This window comes from Loxodonta africana, chromosome 17 (assembly GCF_030014295.1).
Source record: "Loxodonta africana isolate mLoxAfr1 chromosome 17, mLoxAfr1.hap2, whole genome shotgun sequence".
Classification (NCBI taxonomy): Eukaryota; Metazoa; Chordata; class Mammalia; order Proboscidea; family Elephantidae; genus Loxodonta; species Loxodonta africana.
In genome coordinates, this window is record NC_087358.1 from 38,447,347 (window position 1) to 38,462,629 (window position 15,283).

Genomic DNA, 15,283 nt, shown 5'->3' on the forward strand with positions numbered 1-15,283 from the left:
TGAACGGATTGTGACAAAAGCACAACAGGATTCTACTGAGGAATGAATAAAATGAAAAGAAATTTAACTTATCACTGAAATTTACAATGTATACATATATTCTTCCTTTTTAAGTTATCTTTACTATAAAATTTCTAACAAACACAAAAGTAAACAATAGACAACTCCCTTGTATTCATTACTTGCTTACAGAAATGGATTATTTTAAAGAAATTCTTAAACAAGTCATTTCAGTCTGAAATATTTTTAAATTTATCCCAGAAACAAACTAATGTGATTAGGATCTTTTTTTTTTTTTTTTTAACATAGTTGTAATGCTATTATTCCGACTAATAAAAGCTATAATAATTATTTATTGTAATTTCATGTCCAGTTGATTTTAAAATTTTCTTAAATGTCTTTAACTTCTTTTATCAGCTTGTTTGCTTGAATTAGACTCCAAGTAACATTTACTTATTTATTTTTTGTTATGTTTCTAAGTCACATTTCATTTAGGAAAAGTTATTTCTTTTCATTTATTTATTTTTTCACTGAGTGATTGGAAATTTAGTTTGTTTTCCTGTAGAATGTTCCACATTCAAGTTTGCAGTGTGCTGGCTTCATTGGGGTCTTTTCTTTTACATTTTTTTGTATTCGTATTTTATCTTTGTATATTTCAAGAAATGCTCTTTAAAAAGTTTAAATATTTTATAGAAGATTTTGATGACACAGATTTTGTATATGTTCTGTGTGTGAGGTCTCATATTTATTAACTAAATTCTTATGTGCTAACCAACCTAGGCATTAAGATGCTCCTGGTTTTGCAGGCATTCAACCAATCTGTCGTTTCACACATGCCATTTGTACCAGCCCTCCAATCATGCTGTGCATATGCGTATAATATCTTCTACGGAATGAATATTCACTGTGAATTATAAATTCCAGATTGTTAGGATTCTCCAAACCGTTTCTTCGGTAACAGCCTTCTTTATTTTCAATTACCTGTAAGCTTTGTTTTTATGTTTTCTTTTTGCTTGTTTGTTTTAATAATCTGTGTGCTGAAATTTTCAGCTGGTGACAAAAAGAATTTGGAGCAGTAAAACAAAGAATGTATTTGCTGCGTTTATCAGTTTTTTTTTTCCAGTCTTATATTTACTCTATAGAGTTCTCATTGGCTTTTTCCTGTTGGTATCTGAACCTGCAATTGCAGATTAAAGGCAAAGGGAGTGGTTTATTCATTAATTTCTAGCTGAAATAAAGTACTGTAATCAAAATATTCTTTAGGTTTCTGTCAACCAAGTATAAAATAACCATTTGTAATATATGGTAATTAGCTTTTTTGAAAATAAAATCACTTTTGGTTTAAATTAAATAGTGGTAATGTGTGCTCCCTGGCTTTAGTCTCTTGATTCACCAATCTTTCCCAAAATCATCACTAACAGTTCTCTTCCTGTTGCAGTTCTTTTCTCAAGTTTCAAAGGTTCCCTAAAAAAAAAAAAAATTTACTACTAAGTAAACTCAAAGCACCTCTGCTTGGGAGTCAAATCCATGAGCTTATCAAAAACCATCTTGTCAGTCACGCTTCCCCCACGTACTTACTTGAGCCTAGTCACACAATACACATTTGCCTCCTTTGAAACTGGTCTTTTTTTTTTAACTCTAGTTTTTTGGTTCTTCTCCTCTTTCTAGCAGAGTTAGACTAGCCTTTCAGACACAGTTTAAAGAGACTTCATCTGTGAAATATCCCATGCTTCTCCTACATTTTTAACCATGCTTTCTATTTCTTCACCATAACACTTTGCTTAGGTCTGTTTTAAAGACATCACTCTATTTTTGAGAACCAATTATTTACATATCTGACTTTTCCTTGTGGAAAAAAATCATGACAATCATTTTTGTGTTTTTGTTAAATGACTCAGCTTGCTTCTAAATAACAGTCTGGGTGTGTTTTTAAAATACCTGAACATTGTGGCTATTAGCTTCGAACACCTGATCAAATGATTGAGACTTAAAAGAAACTTAGTCTTCCTTGTCATGATATGTGTATTCTCTGCTGCGATAGACATGATTTTGACTCATAGCTACCTTATAAAAAAAAATATAAGACAGAGTAGAACTACCCCATAGGATTTCCAAGGAGCAGCTGATGGATTCGAACTGCCGATCTTTGGTTAGCAGCTGAGTTCTTAACCAGTATGCCACCAGGGCTCCATGATATGTGTATAAGGGAAGTCCAATGTGATTATAATATTTGATGTTCTATTATCTTTGCATTTTAGATATGATCCCAAAACAGACACATGGACCATGGTGGCTCCTTTGAGTATGCCCAGAGATGCTGTTGGGGTCTGTCTCCTTGGTGACAGATTATACGCTGTTGGTGGCTATGACGGGCAGACATACCTCAACACTATGGAATCCTATGATCCACAAACTAATGAGTGGACACAGGTAAGATTGTCTCCAGAATAATTAGTAATTTACTTTCTTATGGGGAGGAGGGGGAACAGATTACAAATAATCTATGGAGTCAAATTTCCCTGACCCAAAAATAATTGATTTACCCAATGGAGGTGTTCATTTAGTAGAAAAAAAAAAAAATCATTAAATAGCATGCTTTTTGATTTATATACTTTTATGTATATTATACTTTAATAGAATTTATATTTAAAAAATGACATTCATACTTCAATGGATTTCCATGTCTTTATAAATAGTAACAATTAGCAGGCACTGAATTTGAATTTGTTGAAGCAAAAAAAGTAAAAGTGGAGTTTATTGGTGCACAAAATCCTAACTTTAGCATATTTAGTTTTAGAGATAGGTGGAACAAAGAAATTGAAGGCTGCAGAAATCCATCTCTCTGCCTCTCATTTTTGCCCGACTCTGTGAGGTCCATTTTTAAGTCCCAAAGAGAAATGGGACTTTTGGAAGCTCCAAATAGAAATCCACAGAGCAATAAACTGAAAGTAAAAAATTATTTGCCACAGTTCAAATATATAACAAATAGCAAAGGGTTTCAACTGATTCGTCATGTATCAAATCCTCATTCCTGGATAATCACTGTGGCCAGGCAGATGGTGTGGAATGATTGAAGAGCTTAGGTGAAGTGTTAACCCCTTGAATAAACACTGCAGTTAAGAAACTCAAGGTTTGGCTAGAATAAAACTGCTCCCATTGTGATCACTTAGCTAGAGGATGTGCGTTGGTATATGTGAGTGGGGACAGAGGGCATGATGGGTGATAAGGCCAAGGCAAAATTAATTATACTGAAAAACACTTTTTGTTGTGTAGATATTATCGCCTTGCTTATAATAGAGGGCATGGATCTATTCTTAGAGCTTTGTTCTTATATTCCATATTTCCTTATTTTCCTTCTCTTTTCTCTCTCGATATTTTTATTTTCTCTCCTTTATCAGAAGCTTAAAAGTAAGACACCTTGTGAAAAAATAAAATGTAGTTTCTATCAGTGAGTACAGTGAAATTCCAAAGCTTTACTTAGTTAAGAGAATAATAACCACATCTCTTCATATTTCTCAATGAGTGGAGGGTTCTCTTTTTCATCACAGGCATTGATTAAAGTTGTCTGAAGAACCTAAACACCGATTAAGGTAAATTTCTTTTACAGATACTTAATATGTTTGGAGGTGACTGAACTCATCCATATAACTTCCTTGATCGTGCAAGTTCTGACGGTGTGTGTTCAACAGCAATGCTTAGATAGACTGACTGCAGTACCAACCCAAATTCCTAATGGCTAGGCTAAGGGTTCTCCATTATGAATCGTCCTCGTCCTTTAAGGAACACTCTTTGAAGTCAATCTGGATACATGAATTTGGCTAAGGAGGAAACAAAAAAAGGGAAATGAGAAAGAAGAAGGGGGGAGTACTTGATGAAATAAAGCCAAAAACCAAACCAAACCTGTTGCCGTCAAGTCAATTGATTTTCTGTGTTTTACTATAATTGTGAGAGAAGAAACATTTTATCTAAAGGGCAGAAAATATAAAAACAAGCTATAATGATTGCTTTTTGCATTATTGCAGCAAAATCTTAGAGAATATATTTTAACTTCTTGCCTTTCTGATTCCCTAGCCATCCCATAGTGTGCACTGCATGGATTGGTTGTTGATTTGCTAAGAAACATGCCTCCTCAATGGTATATATTTTAAATGTGCCACTTATACAAATAAACATTAAATAAAGGAAATTTACAGGCATATAAATGATATAATGTCTTCATTACATATTTATAATAACTAGTCATTATGCTTATCGTTCCTCTAAAATTGAAATGAAAATAATGTATGTGGTAATAATAAGTAAAAGCTTCCTAAAAACCATTTCCCCTTATCTGTGTTTTATTACACTCTTTTGCATCATATAGTATCTTACAAACAGCAAAAAGGTATTTAAAATGTTTTACAACTTTATTTTAGTAATATAAACATTAATTTATTAATTTTAAAAATCTTAAATTACAATTTTACTCCCATATCTTTTCACTATTTATGTTTTTAAGACTCTTGAGGGACCATTAGCCGTCCCACATAAAATCCCTTTGAAAACTCTCAGGATTCCAGCCCACTAGACAGAATTTCCATGTTTGCAGAGTCATTTCTGTCACTTTTTCTCAATGGAGTCCATAAGTGGACAAATTCACCTGTTATCCCATTGCTTATTGGCATCCCAAATGACTGATTATTAGAATAAATTAGCAAACTATATAATAATGTGCAAGGTCATGCATTTTTGGACATAATGATGGGAAATAATGAACATGGATTATGGAACAGATGCCAGCTTTGTGGTTTTCCTGGCTTGTTTTAAAGAGGATACATACTTTTTCTTAAAAAAATGTATATATATATATATAAACTTGATTTTTTTGTTTCTTGCATTTGATCAGGAAAAAAAAATAGCTTGTGTTTCAAGACACAGAAAGAAAAATTTATCCCATCCCTCCTTTTGTTGTAGTTGTTGTGTGCTGTCCAGTAGATTCGGACTTATAGCAACCCTCCATGGCAGAGCAGAACTGTCCCTTAGGGTTGGTGTTCTCGGCTGTTAGCTTTATTAGAGCAGATCTCCAAGTCTTCTCTCCCATGGAGCAGCTGGTGGGTTGGAACCACCAACATTTCTTTTAGTAGCCAGTACTTTAACCATTGTGCTGTTACCCTAGGTAAAATGGCTCTTTTATGTTTTTCATGACACACTGTCATAGTGCTGTCATACTGCACCCATGTGCTGGCTATAAGGAAAAAAGACCTGTGTCTCACTTACTGTCATGTCTCCAAACATTCACATGGTCATTTGCAAGATATAGGAGGTGCCTAATCATTTCTGAAATAAGTAATTGGAGAAGTAGTCTTGCACTACTCTTATAGCAGTTGTGCCAAGGCTTAATTTATTTGCACACTATACATATATAGGAAATTGATACTGAGTTCCAGAAGCCTGGTGATATATCTACAACCTCAGTTGTTTTAATCTAATTTGTTTTACTACTTATCTTTTCAGGTTAACATACCATTCAGGCTGAAAGGCATAGCTCACTGTAGAGAGACCAAGGGCAGATATGAAAACAAACAAAAAAAAGGAAATAAAATTGAATTATGAGGAAGAGAGGGTAAACCTGACGTAACTATTTCAAACATACTTACCTAGAATATATCGAATACTTAAAAAATACTGATATATTCTGTGGTAAGAGAAATACTTGGCATTGTGATGACAACGAAGTATGTCGGGTAGAGAAATCTTCCTGCAGGAAATGATATGTAGGGTAAGGCCATAAAGATTGGTAAGGGTTAATCAGATGATAATATGGAAGTGTTACAACTATGAGTAGGAATTGACTCGATGGCAATGGGTAGTATATGACTTAAGGAACAGCATTTGTAAAGAGCTATAGGAAAGAAAGGAAATGGCATGTTTCATTGGACAAGAAAGGAAATATTGGGGAAAGTTTTAGGAGAGATGATCAGGCTCTATATTTCGTAGGGAGTTCCCCAGTGTTGTAAACTGTTGATGATCTTGGCTGCTAACTGAAAGCTTAGCACTTCAAGTCTGCCCAGAGGTGCCCCTGAAGAAAGGCCTGGAAATCTGCTCCCAAAAAATCAGCCTTGGAAAACCCTGTAGAGCACAGTTCTACTCTAGCACACATGAGGTCACCATGAGGCCATGTTAAGAAGCTTTGATATTACTATAAGAACAAAGTAGAGTTAATGAAGGGTATTAAGAGGGGAAAGTAAATGATAAGAATTTTTTTTTTTTAAGATCATACTTTTTAGGATGTGGAAAATGGTCAGGAGATTGCAAGCTTGAAGTCAGAGAAACCTATTAGCATGATATTTTAATAATCCACTCAAGCCAACATTGCAGCCTGAATTAGGATGAAGACAATAAGGACTGACAGAATTAAACTGGTTGGAGAGATATTTAGAGGGCTGGATGATTATTTATATGTTGGGTTGGGTGAAGCAAAAGAAGAGGCATAGTTGTGCTCTAGGATTCTGTCTTGAGCAACTAAGTAGAAGTTGGTGTCATTTGCTGACATATGTAATACACTGGTAATAGCACATTTTCGGGAAAAGGAGATGGGATTATTTTTTGCACACATATACATGAACACATAGGTCCTTGGGTGGTGCCAACAATTTCCTCTCGACTGGTAATCTAAAAGCTGGAGGTTTAAACCCACCCAGAAGCAACATGGAAGAAAGACCTGGTGAGCTGCTTCAATAAAGATTACAGCAAAAAAAAAAATCCTGCAGAGCAGTTGTACTCCAACAAATGGGGCGACTAGTTCAAATTCAGTTTATACATGAACACTTACAGATATAGTTATAAACCAAACCAAACCCATTGCTACTGAGTCAGTTCTGACTCATAGCGACACTATAGGACAGAGTAGAACTGTCCTGTAGGTTTTCCAAAGCTGTAATCTTTATGGAAGCAGACTGCCACATCTTTCTGCCACAAATTGGGTAGTGGGCTCACACCACTGACCTTTCAGTTAGTAGCTGAGCACTTAACCACTGCAGCACCAGGGCTCCATGATATAGATGACAAAAAGTAGAGCTACTCACTCAATGATTAGATTAGAATACATACAGAGAAAGTCTCAGTATTGGATGAACATCGTAAAGCATCTGGGAAACTTCTTAAAATTCCTCCTAACAAGCCCTCATTCCATTCCTACTGACTGGTGGGAATTGAGTACATATACTTTGTAAAATCTCCTTGGCTGACTCTGATGTCGAACAACGTTTGAAAATTATTGAATAATAAAAGGGAGACATTAGAAAGTGTATGTTTTTGGGAGTCACATACCTTGGGTTTGTATACACTGATGGCTTGGGATTTACTTATTGTCTCTGAAACAGTATGCCCTTACCTGTTAGTAGGAGATAACAATATATGATGTGACTATGTAGGTGTCTATGGTGATCTACAAAAATGTTTTTTAACACACAATATGCTATCAAACATTAACATCTCAATATATTTCCATCTCTCATTTTAAGACAAGAAACTTCACATTAAATTAGCTTTTACAAATAATGTGTTTAATGAAAGGAAAAATAAATGGCATACAGAAAGTTTTTTTGTTTCCTTTTTTATTAAAACTACAGTGGAATGAAGGGTAATAATAAATACATTTAAAAGAGCTGGTGTATAATGGAGCCAGTTTTCATATTTGGAGAGCAAAGGCATGTCCCTTCTCAATCAATAAAATAATCTATGTGATTGGAGGTTATTTTGCTCTTCGCTATTTTCTTACACTTTATTCACTTTCCTTTCATTTGACATAATATTGTTTTTTAATATCTAGTCTTCTCTTATATTTTTATGTGCATAAATTATTCCTACAAAACTGTAATAAAGAATCATTGATATGAAAAAGCTCAAACTGTTAAAATATTGGCTTACCTCCAAGGAATAAATTTTCATTGCAAACTCTATCAAAAATATTGTTTTTAATATATTCCTAGACAATATTATAGTCAGTATTATTAAAAAAGAAACTCAGTTCTCATTTCAATGACTGTCGTAAGGAGGAATTTTTTTTTTTTTAATAAGCCCTGTAGCAATTGTAATTATGGCCTATTTCTGACAAAATATTAAAGTTACTTCATTGTATGTCTCTGTCTAGAATGAATGAATAACACATTTAATTCAGCATAATATCTGGGGAAATAACTTCAGAAAAATTTCAATAAGTGTTATAGATCTTTCATCTAAAATATGCCCCAAGGTATCAAGATGAAATATCATCACAAATGTGCCCATACATAGTCCAGATCGAAACTTTGCTGGAACTTTTTCTATAGCAGCTTTATTTAACTGAAAATAAGTAAACACTGATACTGCATTTAAAATAAAGTCAATGAGTGCTAGTTTTTAAAATTTCAATATACAAACGATTTGCTTTTTTTGTAAAAATGCTATTTTTAATATTTTCATCTTTATTGCATTATTTGTGGCTAACATTAAAAAAATCTAAGCACATTTATTTTTGGTTTTCATATATACGAGCCTTTTAAATATATCATAATTAGTGTATTCTTTCCATGACAATAAAATTTGCCTTAAGTTGTTTTCATCTTTTTTCCACAGATGGCTTCTTTGAATATTGGAAGAGCAGGTGCTTGTGTGGTAGTCATCAAGCAACCTTGACTTACTCTTATTTGGCAGGATTTTATGTGCTGAAGTGATTATTTTTATATCAGAAGGCAAGAATGAGAACATCATGGGAAGAAAACTCTTCAAGAACAGTGGTTTCAGTAGATTCACCTACTGATGTCAAAAAGGTAGAAAATCAAATAGAACTGTAGGAAACAAGAAAACATCAAACCATTAGAGGAACGTCTGGCCATTTGGTAGTTAGTTCAGGAATGGTTATTGGTAATTTGTTTTGTATTGTAGCATACAATAACTTGAGTTACCAAAGGCTTGTTTTTCTTGATCAATTAAAAAGAAAGCCTGATATTTGTGACATGGTTGATTTCTCGACTACAACTCATTCAATCACTTTATAATATGTGGCCAAATCTATGAGGTTGCCAAGAGTAGAAGACATGCTATTTCCCTGGACAGAATCTGAGTTACTGTTCTCCTAATCAGATATGGTCATACAAGGAAGCAGAATGATGTTTTATTAAAACAAAGATGCTTCTTCCTCATTTCCCTAAGCTACAAGGACAAGGACGATTAGAGAAACAGATTCATGCTTGTCTCTTGCATTAAGAAAACAAATTGTCCTGCTAATCGAAGCTGCATACTTCACCCGAGGTGGTGGTTGATTTTATTGCAACCATGTTAGCAATCTGAAGCTGGCAAACACAAAGGATTGTTTTAGTTAGCCTGTCACATTGCTTTGCTTTGTAAACACACTGAGCCAAAGAATCAGTAGAATAATGGGCTTTTGCCTTATGTTGAGTTCAGTGTAAGCATGGGAGCTAGTCCTTCTGAATGTTATATATATCCACTGCATGTTGAAGTCCTTTAGAAAGTCATTTTATTTAGAAATAAAAAAAACTTAGAATTGAGAGAAAAAAATATCCATTAAGTTGGAGTGTTTATGATCATTGTTAGAAAGAAGGCATTTCCTGCTTTTCAAAGTTGTTACTCTGATATGCACATTATTTTAAGACAAATGTTTGTAATTGTTTAAAACATCAAATAAAAACATTAAAAACATCTTTAATAGAACCATGTGAATTTTAAATACAATTAATAAATGATAGAAAATTTGCTTTTATTAGTGTATTTTTTAATAATTTTAATTCAGATCTATACTGCTGAGACAAAATTTTATTGCCTGACTTTTCAAAATTTAAGAAGTATACCTACAGCAACATGTAAGTCCGTTTCCTCCAAAATGTAATAACACACTGACACCAAATGCAATCTTTAATTATTGTTTTCTCCTGCAGTCGCTCAGTTGAGACGGCTAGTGTTAGTGCCTAGAAAACACACATCACGTAATAACAGTGCTGAGAATTGTGGAGGAACTAGAAAAGGCAAGAAAAATCCTCCTGTAAAGGTCAATGAAATCCATGCAATTGAGCTTAATTACTGGGTGCTGACACAAGTCTGAAATAATTGCTAAATGAATTTGTCATTTGCTGCAAATTTTGAACAACTAAGGAAAATAGTGATGAAGAGTTTTTATCCAGGAAATAGAAAATCTGAGGTTTCTCAAGATGCACTCTGAATTAAATGTATTAGTCACATTTTATTTCAGGAAAATCACGTCATCATAACTATAATATGCTGAGAAGGTATCCTTGATTTTGAAAGTCAGTTATCATTAATGCATCTTCTATTTCCTATTCTCATAAACACATCATTACACTTGTGAGAAATACTCCAAAGTTAAATAAAAGCACAATTAATAAGCAATTAGTGGTTAAGTCGTTAAGAGCTCAGCTGCTAACCAAAAGGTCAGCAGTTCGAATCCACTGGCCACTCTTTGGAAACCTTATGGGGCAGTTCTGCTCTGTCCTATACAGTCACTGTGAGTCCAAACCAACTAGACAGCAGCTTTTTTTTTTTTTTTTTTTTAACCAAGAAAGGAAGATGTGTTACTATAGGTGCAAAGAAACACTTTTATTTTTGATTATTTCTTGAAATTTTGTGAATAGCCAATTATGTGATTATTTTCTATTTCAAATTCTTAGGATACAAATGGTCCATTAGAAACAGACCAATAAAATCTATTGAAATATTCATGCTAAAAAGATTTTCAACATAAAACATAAAAACTAGTAGGTTCTACTGCTTCAGCCTATAGTTTTTAGAAATATTCAAATAGTTTTTTTTTCTTGAAAGTATTAATATTGCTAGGAGTATTCTAAATAAAGTTTGCAAAGTAACTACATAGTTTTAATCTAAATATGGTTTAGGGTTAGTGTAATTTTAATAATTTTTTTTTTTCTTATAAGAAATAAGCTCAGTGTCATTGTGGGAGAAGTATTTTTTTTTTCTAAATTTCATTCATTTTGTTGTTGAGAGCACATGCCAAAGAATACACCAATTCAACAGGTTTTACATGTACAATTTAGTGACATTGTTTACATTATTTGAGTTATGCAACCATTCTTACTGTCTTTTTCTGAGTTGTTCCTCATTAACATCACTCGCTGCCCCCTAAGGTTCCTATTTAGTCTTTCAAGTTGCTGTTGTCAATTTGATCCCATATAGACAGTTCTTAAACAAGCACAATGCTCAATACAGGCCTTTTTTACTGGTTAAGATGAATTATCATCCAGTTTCAAGATGACTTCAGGGAACATTATTGGTTTAATGTTTAAAGATTATGTCAGGGCAATAGTTTCAGCAGTTCATCTACTCTCCATGGCTCCGGAAAGTCTAGAGTCCATGAGAATTTGAAATTCTGTTCTGCATTTTCTCACTTTTTATCAGGATTCTTCTACGGAGTCTTTGATCAAAATGTTCAGTAATGTTAGCTGGGCACCATTCAGTTGTTCTGGTCTCATGGCAAAGGAGACGCTTGTTCTCGGAGGCAATTAGCCACACATTCCATATTCTCCTCCTATTCCTCACTCTCCTTCTTCCTCTGTTGCTACGGGTGAATACAGACCAATTGTTGTGCCTTGGAGGACTACTTGCAAGCTTTTAAGACTGCAGGCACTGTGCAATGAGCCAGGAGGTAGAACAGAAACACTAAACATATTAGACCAGTTTGCTGAGATGGCCCATGAAACCATGATCCTAAATCTCCAAACCAAGGAGCCAAATGTCATGAGGTATATGGCTGTACATAAGCATCCTCAGTAGCTACTCGAATTTTTAACTGTTTTTTTTTTTCCAACTTTTAGTTTGCAAAATGTCTGTTACCTATGTGATGTTTAAAGTTGTGTGTCACCTTGGCTGGACCATGATTCTCAGTGGTTTGGCAGTTATGATGTAGTTTAACAGTCATGTAATGATGTAATCACCTCCATGATGAGATCTGATATAATGTAATCATCTCCATGATGAAATATGCTATGAGCATTCAATCGGTTGAAAAAGAGAATCCTTGGGGATGTGGCCTACATCCAATTATCTATGGACTTTCTGGCAAAGCTCCTTGGCTTTTGCTCTGCTCTGGATCCTGCATTTGGCTTGTCATTAACTGACCTCTGGTTCTTGAGGCTTGAATAAGCAGCCTCCGTCTGATCTGCCAGTCTTGGGTTCATCAGCCTCATAGTTACATGGATTAGGAGAAGCTTCCAGCCTGATGCCTGACTCATGGACTTGGGACTTCCCAGCCTCTACAACAGTGTGAGGTATTTCCTTGGCATACATCTCTCTCTCTCTCTCTCTTTCTCTATACCATGCTTCACTGGTTTTGTTTCTCTAGAGAACCGAGCCTAAGCCACCTGTGCTCTAATATAAATTAAAAGATGGCCAGTATAAATACACATGATTTAAAATTAAAAATAAAACTAAACAATCAAAAATTCTCTAAATGAACTTAAGCATTTCTTTGATTTAAAATTCAGATAAAAGTGATTTTTTAGCATTTAATTTCATTGAAATAACCTAAAAAGAAAAAAAGAAATTATAAGCTTTTATAAAAGAAAACAAAACAACTTAATAAATTTATTCATTGCATTTCTATCCTACAAAGTATAATACATTCAAAATAGTACTGAGGCCATTTATAATATTGCAGATATTCCCAAAAAATGTTTATTTTAAATATAACTAAGGAATTACTTCTGTCATTTTATTTTATATTAAAACTACTTCTTACATCGATTCAATTTGCAATTAACATTTATAGTTAACAATAATAAAGACTACTAAAGGTCAAAATGGTTAACTTCATAGTTGCTCTCCGAACGAATGGGAGTTCAAACCCACCAGCATCTCTACAGAAGAAAAGTCCTGGATCTGTTTACTTAAAGATTAAAAAAAAAAAAAAAAAACAGCCTAGAAAACCCTGTGGAGCAGTTCTACTCTGTCATATAGGGTGCTATGAGTCAGAATTGACTCAACGGCACACAACAACAACAAAGGTCAAAATGACAGAGTATAAAGTAGTTCATATTACATTCTTGATTATAGGTGCCCAATACTTCAATTAGTACAAGTAGCCATTATTAAACTCACTTTTATATCTAGTCCTTTATATTGTAGAGGGCTGTGGTTTCTTCTAGTTGCTTCAGATACCCTTTGCTTGCTTTACTACACACTGTTTTCCCAGTGTGCACAACTTCTTTTGCCCACATATTTTCCCCAACACGTAGATATATAGATAATATTAGCTAACTGGAGTGGACGCCTTAATTTTGGAACATTTAAAGAATAGAGAAGAAAATAAAGTCACCTGTCTGTATCTGTTTTTTAACCAGATTGAAAACTTTGTTAGGGAACTCATCAATGTTTTAACAAATAAGTTTTTTTTGTTTTCTTTTTCCTGAGAGAAAATGTTCCTCCAAAGAAATTTGCTACATTCAACCAAATCGATTGTCTATATAGCTCAAATTAACCTACTACTGCTTCTATTGCAAACAAAAATTGTGTGTACCCAATTTATTACGTGGAAACATTGAAGAGCAGTTTGGACAATGGACTCTGAACCTGTATGAGATATTTTCATGTGACAAAATAGATTAAACTGAAGGTTTAGTTTAAGCTATCTACATTATCTTTAATTGGTAAGTTTATTTTAAAACTAATACAATGTATACATGTTAGACATTATATTTTTCTTTCAGGTAAATTTGACTGATCTAATGATGCAATGACAACTTGCTTATTCCTTTTTTTCTTCTCATGTGTTGTTTAACTTATTTTTTAATAGATAAATGTGCATTCTCATAATTAAATACTCTGACTAACTAGGAGTTACTTCATCTGCCAAAATAAAATTAGCATTTTGGAGAGAACTGGATTACACCAAAATATATTCTTAAAATCATTGCCTTATAAGCACACTTTCTTCTATTTTTGATTATTCCAAAGCCTCCTAATACATATATTGCATTGTACTAAGTTCGAATATTTTCCTGGTGGTTCATGAGCACTGAGGACATTAGTTTCTATTTTACCACGTGATAGAAACAGAATATGAAAACTACTTGGCTCATTCTTGTTTAATCCCAGGACATCCTTGGTGTCAGTGTGTTATTACATTTTGGAGGAAACGGACTTACATGTTGCTGTAGGTGTACTTCTTAAATTTTGAAAAGTCAGGCACAGAACTCTAGTTGAGTTTTGTGGTGTTCATGTGGGAGAGTCAGAATCTTAGATCTGCTCACACAGCCATTTTCCCAGCATTCTCTATATTTATGTTAAATGAGATTACCATGGAGAACAATGTGAGAATTTGATATAGGTATTATAAAGGCATTACAGTCTAACGTATAATAAAGTGAGAAAAGATTGAAGTTGTCAAGAATTTCATTTTATTTGGATTCACAATCAATGCCCATTGAAGCAGGAGTCAAGAAATGAAATGACATATTGCATTGGGCAAATTTGCTGCAAAAGACCTCTTTAAAGTGTTAAAAAAAAAAAAAAAAAAAAAAGCTGTCACTTTGAGGACTAATGTGCACCTGACCCAAGCCATAGTATTTTCAGTCGCCTCATATGCATGTGAAAGCTGGACAATGAATAAGGACAATTGAAGAAGAATTGATGCCTCTGACTTATGGTGTTGGAAAAGAATATCGAATATACCATGGACTGCCAGAAGAATGAACAAGCCTGTCTCAGTAGAAGTACAGCCAGAATGCTCCTCCTTAGAATTAAGACTTCATCTCATATACCTTGGACGTTATCAGAAGGGACTTGTCCCTGGAGAAAGGCATCATGCTTGGTAAAGTAGAGGGTCAGAGAAAAAGAGGAAGATCCTTGATGAGATGGACTGATACGGTAGCTGCAACAGTGGACTCCAACATAACAATGATTGTGAGGATGGTGCAGGACTGGGCAGTGTTTCATTCTGTTGTACACAGGGTCACTATGAGTCAGAACTAATTGGACTACACCTAACAACAACACCTAACATTGTCTAACACAGTACCAGTATTGATTCATAGTATCAAAGTTGTAGCCTTAAATGACAGTTCACTAGTCACAGTGTAAGAAATAGTTATATTTTTACTGAGTCACTGTTACATTTTTATGGTCATTGTGAATTATTCAAGGGCTGTAACACTGAAGAAGGGAAAAGTGGGCTGGCCGGCCCACAGAGAAAGATGGCTATGATGGGCTTGCTGGCCTATGGAGAGAGAGATGGGCACCTCTCTGCAGGAGGTTTGTGTGCTGCTAGAGAGCTATAACA

General features: G+C 34.2%; 1 protein-coding gene across 2 annotated transcripts in view; it reads left to right on the top strand.

Annotated features, from left to right (window-relative positions):
- KLHL1 (kelch like family member 1) overlaps positions 1-8,655 on the top strand; it is a 487,627-nt gene extending 478,972 nt beyond the window's left edge. For both annotated transcript variants that reach the window (XM_003409439.3, XM_010589423.3), the window contains 2 exons: positions 2,259-2,430; positions 8,596-8,655. In XM_003409439.3, coding sequence (XP_003409487.2) covers positions 2,259-2,430; positions 8,596-8,655 — 232 coding nt within the window. The remainder of the gene's footprint in view (positions 1-2,258; positions 2,431-8,595) is intronic.
- Positions 8,656-15,283: the final 6,628 nt, after the last annotated feature.